Source organism: Drosophila erecta, unplaced genomic scaffold (genome assembly GCF_003286155.1).
Source record: "Drosophila erecta strain 14021-0224.00,06,07 unplaced genomic scaffold, DereRS2 tig00000055-arrow-pilon, whole genome shotgun sequence".
Lineage (NCBI taxonomy): Eukaryota > Metazoa > Arthropoda > Insecta > Diptera > Drosophilidae > Drosophila > Drosophila erecta.
Genome location: NW_020825200.1, coordinates 9,858,326 through 9,870,340, shown reverse-complemented (window position 1 = coordinate 9,870,340; position 12,015 = coordinate 9,858,326). Strand labels below are relative to the sequence as shown.

At 38.5% G+C, this 12,015-nt stretch overlaps 1 protein-coding gene across 1 annotated transcript; it reads left to right on the top strand.

Annotated features, from left to right (window-relative positions):
- The first annotated feature begins 4,075 nt into the window (after positions 1-4,075).
- Positions 4,076-5,180, top strand: LOC6541722 (mitochondrial 2-oxodicarboxylate carrier). The gene has a single exon (XM_001969235.3). The coding sequence runs from the start codon at positions 4,149-4,151 to the stop codon at positions 5,049-5,051; it is 903 nt and encodes a 300-aa protein (XP_001969271.1). The 5' UTR covers positions 4,076-4,148; the 3' UTR covers positions 5,052-5,180.
- The last annotated feature ends 6,835 nt before the right edge of the window (positions 5,181-12,015 follow it).

The window sequence follows — 12,015 nt, the reverse complement described above, 5'->3', positions numbered from 1 at the left end:
ACTTCAGCCTTAGCACATTTTTTAATTTCTTTGAATTTCTACACATCATGCATCAGAAAAATTACAAAAAATTAAAAAAAAAATAAATTTCTAAATTTGAACGCAGATGTTTAGAGAATTTCGCCAGAAACATTTAGAGGTATGCCACTTCAAAATCCGATGAAGGAAAGTTGAGTTATGGAGTATGGAACTTCAGCCTTAGCACATTTTTTAATTTCTTTGAATTTCTACACATCATGCATCAGAAAAATTACAAAAAATTAAAAAAAAAATAAATTTCTAAATTTGAACGCAGATGTTTAGAGAATTTCGCCAGAAACATTTAGAGGTATGCCACTTCAAAATCCGATGAAGGAAAGTTGAGTTATGGATTATGGAACTTCAGCCCTAGCACATTTTTTAATTTCTTTGAATTTCTACACATCATGCATCAGAAAAATGACAAAAAATTAAAAAAAAAATAAATTTCTAAATTTGAACGCAGATGTTTAGAGAATTTCGCCAGAAACATTTAGAGGTATGCCACTTCAAAATCCGATGAAGGAAAGTTGAGTTATGGAGTATGGAACTTCAGCCTTAGCACATTTTTTAATTTCTTTGAATTTCTACACATCATGCATCAGAAAAATTACAAAAAATTAAAAAAAAAATAAATTTCTAAATTTGAACGCAGATGTTTAGAGAATTTCGCCAGAAACATTTAGAGGTATGCCACTTCAAAATCCGATGAAGGAAAGTTGAGTTATGGAGTATGGAACTTCAGCATTAGCACATTTTTTAATTTCTTTGAATTTCTACACATCATGCATCAGAAAAATGCCAAAAAATTAAAAAAAAAATAAATTTCTAAATTTGAACGCAGATGTTTAGAGAATTTCGCCAGAAACATTTAGAGGTATGCCACTTCAAAATCCGATGAAGGAAAGTTGAGTTATGGAGTATGGAACTTCAGCCTTAGCACATTTTTTAATTTCTTTGAATTTCTACACATCATGCATCAGAAAAATGACAAAAAATTAAAAAAAAAATAAATTTCTAAATTTGAACGCAGATGTTTAGAGAATTTCGCCAGAAACATTTAGAGGTATGCCACTTCAAAATCCGATGAAGGAAAGTTGAGTTATGGAGTATGGAACTTCAGCCTTAGCACATTTTTTAATTTCTTTGAATTTCTACACATCATGCATCAGAAAAATTACAAAAAATTAAAAAAAAAATAAATTTCTAAATTTGAACGCAGATGTTTAGAGAATTTCGCCAGAAACATTTAGAGGTATGCCACTTCAAATTCCGATGAAGGAAAGTTGAGTTATGGAGTATGGAACTTCAGCCTTAGCACATTTTTTAATTTCTTTGAATTTCTACACATCATGCATCAGAAAAATGACAAAAAATTAAAAAAAAAAAAAATATCTAAATTTGAACGCAGATGTTTAGAGAATTTCGCCAGAAACATTTAGAGGTATGCCACTTCAAAATCCGATGAAGGAAAGTTGAGTTATGGAGTATGGAACTTCAGCCTTAGCACATTTTTTAATTTCTTTGAATTTCTACACATCATGCATCAGAAAAATTACAAAAAATTAAAAAAAAAATAAATTTCTAAATTTGAACGCAGATGTTTAGAGAATTTCGCCAGAAACATTTAGAGGTATGCCACTTCAAAATCCGATGAAGGAAAGTTGAGTTATGGAGTATGGAACTTCAGCCTTAGCACATTTTTTAATTTCTTTGAATTTCTACACATCATGCATCAGAAAAATTACAAAAAATTAAAAAAAAAAAAAATATCTAAATTTGAACGCAGATGTTTAGAGAATTTCGCCAGAAACATTTAGAGGTATGCCACTTCAAAATCCGATGAAGGAAAGTTGAGTTATGGAGTATGGAACTTCAGCCTTAGCACATTTTTTAATTTCTTTGAATTTCTACACATCATGCATCAGAAAAATTACAAAAAATTAAAAAAAAAATAAATTTCTAAATTTGAACGCAGATGTTTAGAGAATTTCGCCAGAAACATTTAGAGGTATGCCACTTCAAAATCCGATGAAGGAAAGTTGAGTTATGGAGTATGGAACTTCAGCCTTAGCACATTTTTTAATTTCTTTGAATTTCTACACATCATGCATCAGAAAAATTACAAAAAATTAAAAAAAAAATAAATTTCTAAATTTGAACGCAGATGTTTAGAGAATTTCGCCAGAAACATTTAGAGGTATGCCACTTCAAAATCCGATGAAGGAAAGTTGAGTTATGGATTATGGAACTTCAGCCCTAGCACATTTTTTAATTTCTTTGAATTTCTACACATCATGCATCAGAAAAATGACAAAAAATTAAAAAAAAAATAAATTTCTAAATTTGAACGCAGATGTTTAGAGAATTTCGCCAGAAACATTTAGAGGTATGCCACTTCAAAATCCGATGAAGGAAAGTTGAGTTATGGAATATGGAACTTCAGCCTTAGCACATTTTTTAATTTCTTTGAATTTCTACACATCATGCATCAGAAAAATGACAAAATATTTAAAAAAAAATAAATTTCTAAATTTGAACGCAGATGTTTAGAGAATTTCGCCAGAAACATTTAGAGGTATGCCACTTCAAAATCCGATGATGGAAAGTTGAGTTATGGAGTATGGAACTTCAGCCTTAGCACATTTTTTAATTTCTTTGAATTTCTACACATCATGCATCAGAAAAATGACAAAATATTTAAAAAAAAATAAATTTCTAAATTTGAACGCAGATGTTTAGAGAATTTCGCCAGAAACATTTAGAGGTATGCCACTTCAAAATCCGATGAAGGAAAGTTGAGTTATGGAGTATGGAACTTCAGCCTTAGCACATTTTTTAATTTCTTTGAATTTCTACACATCATGCATCAGAAAAATGACAAAAAATTAAAAAAAAAATAAATTTCTAAATTTGAACGCAGATGTTTAGAGAATTTCGCCAGAAACATTTAGAGGTATGCCACTTCAAAATCCGATGAAGGAAAGTTGAGTTATGGAGTATGGAACTTCAGCCTTAGCACATTTTTTAATTTCTTTGAATTTCTACACATCATGCATCAGAAAAATTACAAAAAATTAAAAAAAAAATAAATTTCTAAATTTGAACGCAGATGTTTAGAGAATTTCGCCAGAAACATTTAGAGGTATGCCACTTCAAAATCCGATGAAGGAAAGTTGAGTTATGGATTATGGAACTTCAGCCCTAGCACATTTTTTAATTTCTTTGAATTTCTACACATCATGCATCAGAAAAATGACAAAAAATTAAAAAAAAAATAAATTTCTAAATTTGAACGCAGATGTTTAGAGAATTTCGCCAGAAACATTTAGAGGTATGCCACTTCAAAATCCGATGAAGGAAAGTTGAGTTATGGAATATGGAACTTCAGCCTTAGCACATTTTTTAATTTCTTTGAATTTCTACACATCATGCATCAGAAAAATGACAAAAAATTTAAAAAAAAAATAAATTTCTAAATTTGAACGCAGATGTTTAGAGAATTTCGCCAGAAACATTGAGAGGTATGCCACTTCAAAATCCGGTGAAGGAAAGTTGAGTTGTGGAGTATGGAACTTCAGCCTTAGCACATTTTTTAATTTCTTTAAATTTCTACACATCATGCATCAGAAAAATGACAAAAAATTAAAAAAAAAATAAATTTCTAAATTTGAACGCAGATGTTTAGAGAATTTCGCCAGAAACATTTAGAGGTATGCCACTTCAAAATCCGGTGAAGGAAAGTTGAGTTGTGGAGTATGGAACTTCAGCCTTAGCACATTTTTTAATTTCTTTGAATTTCTACACATCATGCATCAGAAAAATGACAAAATATTTAAAAAAAAATAAATTTCTAAATTTGAACGCAGATGTTTAGAGAATTTCGCCAGAAACATTTAGAGGTATGCCACTTCAAAATCCGATGAAGGAAAGTTGAGTTATGGAGTATGGAACTTCAGCCTTAGCACATTTTTTAATTTCTTTGAATTTCTACACATCATGCATCAGAAAAATAACAAAAAATTAAAAAAAAATAATACTTGGCTTTTAAGTCAGAGTCGGGAGTGCTTGTTTTGTTTTTCCGACAACATGTGTTTGTTTAGACGAAATTCGAAATTGGTTGTCGTTGGATGGGGATCCCTTTTGACGTGACGGACCGTCCACCGGCGCACTGGCAATTTTTGGCTGGCGGATTGGCTGGCTTCATCGAGATTATCTGCTTTCATCCGCTCGATGTGGTGAAGACGCGGATACAAATACAGGGTAGCCGTTCATATCGCGGCGAGCTGATCTACAGTGGTCCTCTGGACGCTTTCGTCAAGATATATCGCTACGAGGGGTTGTCTTCCCTGTGGAAAGGCATTGTGCCACCGATCTGCGTGGAAACGCCAAAGCGGGGCGGCAAGTTTTTGATGTACGAGCTCTTCAAGCCCTACTTCCACTTTGGCGCCCCTCAACCAACTCCGCTGACCCATGCCACGGCCGGTTCAGTAGCCGCCATCCTGGAGTCCTTTCTAGTCAATCCCTTCGAGGTGGTCAAGATCACCCAGCAGGCATATCGAGAGAAGCGCCTGAAAACACTGTCGGTGGTCAAGTACATCATCAAGCACGATGGCTATGGCATCAGGGGATTGTATCGAGGTATCACTGCACTAGTGGCCCGAAATGCAGTTTTTCACTTTGGATTCTTTGGCTTCTACAATGCGATCAAAGACATTGTTCCACGCCCGCAGGATAGTACACATGACTTCATTCGAAAGGTCATGATAGCTGGGTTAGCCAGCTCCCTGGCGTGCGTGATGAGTGTTACTTTGGATATGGCCAAGTGCAGGATTCAAGGACCCCAGCCAGTGAAGGGCGAGGTGAAATACCGGTGGACCATTAACACGATTCAGACGACCTTCAGGGAGGAGGGCTTTCGAGCGTTGTTCAAGGGTCTGGGTGCTATGATAATGCGTGTAGGCCCCGGGGGCGCCATGCTCCTGGTGTCCTACGAGTACATATTTGAGTTCCTTAAGAGTAAAAATATGTGATCTATTTTGGTATTTAAATTATCCTGAAGCCACTTTCCCACCACACACCCTCCATTGATAGCCCTAAATTAAATGGTATTAGTGTTGGAGTACAATACGTTAACAGCCTAATAAATCCACTTATTTTTCCAACCCAACTGCTACCGTTAAATCGAAATCGTTCCTAATGGCCACGTAAAGAATACCAATTCATCTTCGGCACTCGAAAAAGTCGCTTTAATAGTTTGTGGAATGCTTTCGTTACAGTTTCAGTTTCTGTTTCTGTTTCCACTTCCGTTTCCGTTTCGGGACTTCCCCACACTCACACACTCACACACTCACGCACACACAGAGACATGACCGCAGACCGCAGCTCAGCATGTTTTACACTTTACACTTAATTGTTTAGCACGACAACAAGAGAAATACCGAAAACAGCAACTGGAACGGCATCAACAAGACCGACAATTATAAGCCAGCCATAACAACAATTACAATTACACGGAGCACTTACACTTAGAGGGGGAATTATAATTAATTTATGCCGGGTGCTGCGCAAGTGTTTGCTCGGACGCCTCTAAGTGAACTACTGACTTGGTTTTCCTCCTAATTTCCCACAGTTTTTGCGCTCCTCCGTTTTTTTTTTTTGGTTTCATTCCACTTGACACTCGCACCTAATTGCACGGTAATTGAAGGGTCCTGCAGGACGAACGGAATGGCAATTAAGAGCCATTACGGTGAGCAAACGGGCGGAGAGGCAGTGGATCCTGTATTATCATATCCAAAATCCAGACCCAATTAAGCTGCTTCATTCCTGTAATTCCTGTAAATCAAAGTTGAATGCCTGGCAAATTTGGGCGGCAAAATTGTTGCCATCGATCAAATTTTGAGACCAAACAGGAACTTTTCCTCAACGCAAAGAGCAGGAGGGCTGGTCATCAAATACAGTTTCATGCTTAATTAGTTTTAATGCGTAATAAGCATATTTCGCCTGAATTAGCCAAAAACATCGACCGTAACTGCGATTGCAACGACGTCACAGCCCAAACATTCAATTGTAATACCAATTTGGGCCTTAAAGTATGCTGTGCGCATTTTCAATTATTCATACCCGAAATTGCAAATGCGTAATGAAATGAAATCAAAAGCAGAATTTCCGATATGTGCAGTCCAATTCCGAATCCCCCACCGCCCACTGCCCACCGCCCTCCGCCCCCAAGCCCCAACCCATTCGTTTTCGTCCCCAATGGAGTGGAAATGCCCTTGAGCCGTTTGCCATGTTCATGTCGACGTCATTTTCCATGGTATAGTAATTACACTAATCTATATTTCGAGTATCTGTGTGTGTCCCTCTGAGCATGCGAGTGTGTGTGTGTGCGTGTGTGTGTGTGTGTGTTTGCCTATGTAAATGCATTTGAAATTGACCCTGGAGACATTTTCGTTGGCCAGAAAATGCATTCCAAACCGCATTCATTGTTTTGTGCCCTTGTTGTTTGCTTTTTGTTACTCAGCTTGTTTAATTGTTTGCCAGCTTCAAGTGTTTCGAGCTTGTTGGCAATTTGTCAAGCGGTTTAAAATTTATCGTATGCATATATTGGTCAAATTTAAATGATGGTTTTCGAAAATGCCTCATTAATTGAGTGAAACATGGCGCATTTGGTAATTTATAGTGTGCTTACTTACGGAACAACTAACTAATTTGATTATATCGCCGGTGAAGCCATTGAAAATAGAAGCCAGTAACATAATATTGCCAACGAGGGATCATCAACTTTTTCACTCAGTTGCTCAATCAATTGCTAAACAAATTTTGCTTTGAAAAATTTCGAAAAACAAATTGAATTAACACAGAAGTGCACAATACAATTTAATTGCGCTGGTCGGAGAGTTGGCTGTGTTTTCCCCACTCTGCTGGTCAGGTCCAGTCAATAAAATATGAATTATTTGAAATATTTAAACGTCCCAAATAAATCAAATGCCAACACTCAACACCATCAAAGCCAGAGAAGGCAAAATTTACAAGTATTTTTTCGTGTTGCCGAATTGTGTGTTGCCTGCCACAAAAATTTTCCAACTGAGGATAATATTTTTTTTTGTTTTTTTATCAGGAAACAGCAAAAATTTGTGTTGCCGTTGTGGTTGTCTAAATAAATTTTTTATTGACCATGGTTAACGCTCCACTGGCCAATAACCAGAGACAGGCTACGGGGGCGGCATGTGGGCGTGGAAAGGCAAAAACCACTGGAGAATGCCAAATTCTGGGGTTTTCCAGGGACGGCTGGCGGTGCAAAGGAGTGCTCAAAGTTCTGGCTTCCCACACAAACGCCTCAAAGCATGCCACAAGTTATTTCACAGCCCAGCTCACTCACACAACAGGCATTCAAGTGTGTGCGTGGCTGGGTGGGTGTTTGTGTGTGTCATTGTGTGTTGTGTGTTGTGTGCGAACGAATAAATGTATGAATGAATGAATGAAATGCTCAAATTACACATGTTATACAATTGTTGGTAGAAAATATGATTATGCTCCGGGGGAAAAGGCCAGCAAAACCCCGACGCACGCACAACAAAATTTTGAAATGTCTAAACGTGGGTTTTGTGTGCCTTCTTGGAGGTGTTAATCTGGAAAATATAGAACGACTCCATTAAAATACCCTTCAGACTGCTCTTGGTACGTTTACATTAAAAGCAAAATTTCAAAAACAGAAAGCCAAACCAAACAAACAAGTGTTGATTAAGTTCAAAATTGGCTTAATCACATAATCCCTTCAGGATGGTTATGTGCCATTTGCTGCCAGGACATTCAGCATTCGCTCTCCTCTTGAACGATCGCATTCCATAAATTCATAACACGTCTTCCATTTACCTTATTTCGCCTAGCTATCGACTGTTCGTTCGGATTTCATGCTTCTTGACTGGCTTTTATTCTGGCATTTTACGTGTCTCATGTGCGCTCATTTTCAACTTTAAAGCAGCCAAGGGAACGAGACGGAGGGCTGGTTGAAAATGAAATGAAATTAATATGAAGTTTGACTTAACGCCTCATAAATCATTGTCCAATTTTCAGACGACAACGATACCGGGACAGGGAACAGGGGACACTGGACTCGGTACTCGGGATTCAGGATTCAGGATTCGTAACTCTGAACCAGAGCGACGGGAAAATACGGGCCATCCTGCGGTGGCATCGCTGTCCTGCTGACGTTGTAACACAAACACACTTAAAATGATTGAAATATATGTAGAGTCGCATACATATATGTATGTATGCGTAACATGGCACGACATTGCCTCATATATAGTACACATCCCGACTATATATTGGCTGGCTAGCGTTCTAGACGGGCGAAGACTGAAGACTTCCTCATTACACGCTTGTCACGTGCACATTTAACGTTCCGTTGCACACACACATCCACATAATTATACGCACACACAGCCAGGACCACCAACACCAACACCAAGGCATGACAGTCATTCATATTAATATTGTTGGTCAAAAAAAACAAGATATTCCATGGAGAAAAACAAGGGCACGCAGAAACGACTCTTTAGACGCTAGAAGATCAGACTTGCATACCAATTTAAACATTTTAAAGATCTCCCTAAAAGTTACAATTTAAAATAGCTCAAAAATATGTAAATATGTCAATAGTCGTATTCCATGTGTGCAATCTTACATTTTCTAATTAAAACATGGTGATAAATACACATCAATCTAAGCCTTAAAACCCAGATAAATTCAATAGCAAACTACACATATTTGGAAGCTTAAACTGCAGGACCAATAAAACTAAGCTCAAGTCCCTGTGAACAACTTACGCCATGGAAAAACAAGCTATTGAAAAGAAAAGCCAAGCAGACCAAATCAAGTTCTAGTTAAGTTAGTCAAAATGTTCATTCCCACAACTGCTGGGATATGTAAATTTTTGCTGTGGACAAGCTGAAGGGAACAATATACAGCAGTATAAGCAATGCATGGCAAGTGTTTTTCAATTTGCTTTGCAAATTATGCAGCAAAGTGGGAACTCGAAAATGAAAGTTTCCAAACCATGGGTGAGGATATTGCTGAAGTTTAAGATTTAAGCCAAGCGAAACTTGCGAAGCTTATAATATACATAAAAATTATATCAGATCAAATTTTCAGTTTGGAGATTTAATTCCATTTCGAATTTCTGCACTATTTCGAAGTGCAGGCAACATGTTCATGTGTAATTTAATGCCAACTAAACAGACCCAGATCCGAGCCGGGTCATTAAGCTTGGACTTGAAACGCTGACCACATGGGCGGCAACCACATGACGCCGTTGCCCCACTCAGCTAAATATCCGCATCCAGGCATCCAGGCATCCACATTCGAGATAATTAAACATGCTGCGCACGTGCAGCGGCTGCTTTCAACATTTTATGCTCAAGCAAAAATGAAATAAAATGTTTGGGACCCTGCGGGGGAGAGCCACAGGATTGGGGCATAGAAGGGTGGGGACTCGTGTCTGGCTCTGTGTTCCACAAATTGAACCGCAAGTAGACGGAGCAACTGCTGACCGACAACAGCAACAATTTTATATATATTAATTAAAAGGAATTTTACGCGCTAATGAAATAAAATGTGAAAGTGTGTGTGCCAAGGGAAGTTTAATAAGGATGTGTTGAGAGTGTCGGTTGGGTGGCGCATATGCAATGAAAAAGAATTCCACAATTTAATTTGGCAAGGAATTAATGCACACAAAAAAGAGCTGCACGTTACACATACGCCCCGTGGAACACGTAGTTTCACGTTATACCAAGCTTCGCAGGAGCGTAGTCCTTGCGGAATCGTGGCAGTTCCAACAGCAGTTGCCGCGGAACTAAAAGCGTGTTAAGCTGGCTGAAACAGTTCGGCTGGAACACCAAGGCAAGTTGCATGTGAAGCAGGTTCGATCGAACCACTGTTAAAGTGGGCGGTAACTGCAAATGTTATCGAAGCTGCAAACGTAATGATGTGTGGCCATTGGTAATTGAATATGTGCGGAGTTCAGGGCAGCAAAAATTAATGGCAGACCCAGAAACACTCATCTTTCGGTCCAGCTTCCCATTCATTATAATTAAGGAAATAATTTTATTTCTGTATTTGGCAATGCATTTGGACAGCAACCTGAAAGCATTCCGAGATCCCATTCCTTTCCATCTGCCGCCGATTGCTGACCCATATCGTGCGGTTCTCTCAACGTTGGCTGACAAATATTGTGACAGCTGTCACCGAAAGCGAAAGTGACAGGCCAGTGACCCGCACTTCCGGTTTGCTGTGGACTTTCCTGCTTCCCGTCTCCCGTCTCCCTGCACAACTGTACCTCGCGATTCGCGCTGCGATTCACGTTGACGCATCTTTATAATTGAAAATTAATAGTCGCTAGTTGCTTGTTTATGCATTCTCCGGCGACCAGCGGCCTCTTTTTCAGGCTTGCATTCCACTGGCATCCATTCCGCATTTTCGGCGGCCGTGATGGAATAATGGGTGTGGGTGGCAACCATTGCCATTCCCGGAGAGTGGACACGCGTTCAGGCAAACAATACCAATTACCAGGCGCGTAACGGTGCGGCACTGGATATGTGCCAGGTTGGAGGATATGGGGATATGAGGATATGAGAGCCCATACGTGTGTGTGAGCACTTCCTGGCTGCCCTCACATATTCATATAGATATATATGCACGTGGGTGAGCGGGATGCATGGGTGTGTCAGCCATGGCCAATGCAGATGTCTGCTTGTGTTTGTTTTTTGCTGTTTGTTCGTTTAACTGACATTCGTCCAGTGTTGTTTCTCCGCCCACCGCCCCACCACTTTTTGGGTTTTTTGTTTGGAGTCGGTGCCTGACCGAGAAGCCATTGTACAATTTTAATTGGCGTTTCAGTTATTGAAATGTTGCACCCAGATCGATTTATATATGCCCTATGCATCGCGGTATCATGACAAAGTGAAGCGGGTATTTTAAAATGCCAGAAAAGATCATTAAATTTTACAAAATGTGCAAATTTTATTTTCCAGGTTAATATTCTCGAAGCAGTTCTTTACTTTATAAAAAATCAATAGGCATTTACGAAGAGCCTTTTCATTGAAGCAAAAAGTCGAAGCGCTAAGAGAGTAAGAGTATGCACACTTCACCACTCAGAAAAAGTGGCATTCACTGTTTTCCAGGATATTAACAGTCAATAATGTCAGGTTTTTGTCGAACATATGCGGCAGCGATTTTTCATTGTCGCCTTTTTCTCTCAGTCTATCTTAATATTTTAATTTTTCCTGCATTTCACTTTTGATACGCTTAAATGCTGCTAAAGAAAAAACCATAACTTTATGAAGTATCACTTTTACGGGAGCAAGTAATGATTGATTTTCTGCTTCAGCAGAAATACTTGTTCAGCCCAATTTAAATGCAACCGACTGCGCGTTTGAGTTAAATTCGTTGGCTTTCAGTGTCTGCATTTGTTTATCGTTTTCCATTTTGGTGTTCATAATAATATAAGCAGTGTTTTCTAACAACAAACACGACGCACCCTAATTCCCTGTCCCTGCTAAATCCCTCGCATATTCTCCCAGAATCTGACAGCTCACGTTGGCGCCTCGCAAGGATTAAGTCATGCTGCTGTCATGCATAAATTCTGCAAGTTGTACAACGAGAAATGACTCGACCTGGATAAGAAATAGTGCCGAATTTAATGCAGTAGGGGTATTATAAAGTGGAGCACAGTAACGTAAGAAGTGGAGTTCATAACTGAAGAAAGACTAAATCCCTGGCGCTTATTTATCCTCAGGATACTGAAATGAAATCACTGGGCAGCCCAATTAGCAATTTATTAAACTGACTTAAGTTATTCACTAACTTGAGCGAATTGAAGTGTGAATCAATTTTCTCTGTGACAAATATGTATGTGTCACAGAACACACACACTATGCCCAAGATCTGAAAATGATTACCTTAAACTTGCCTCGGTTCTCACATCAGTATTAGCAT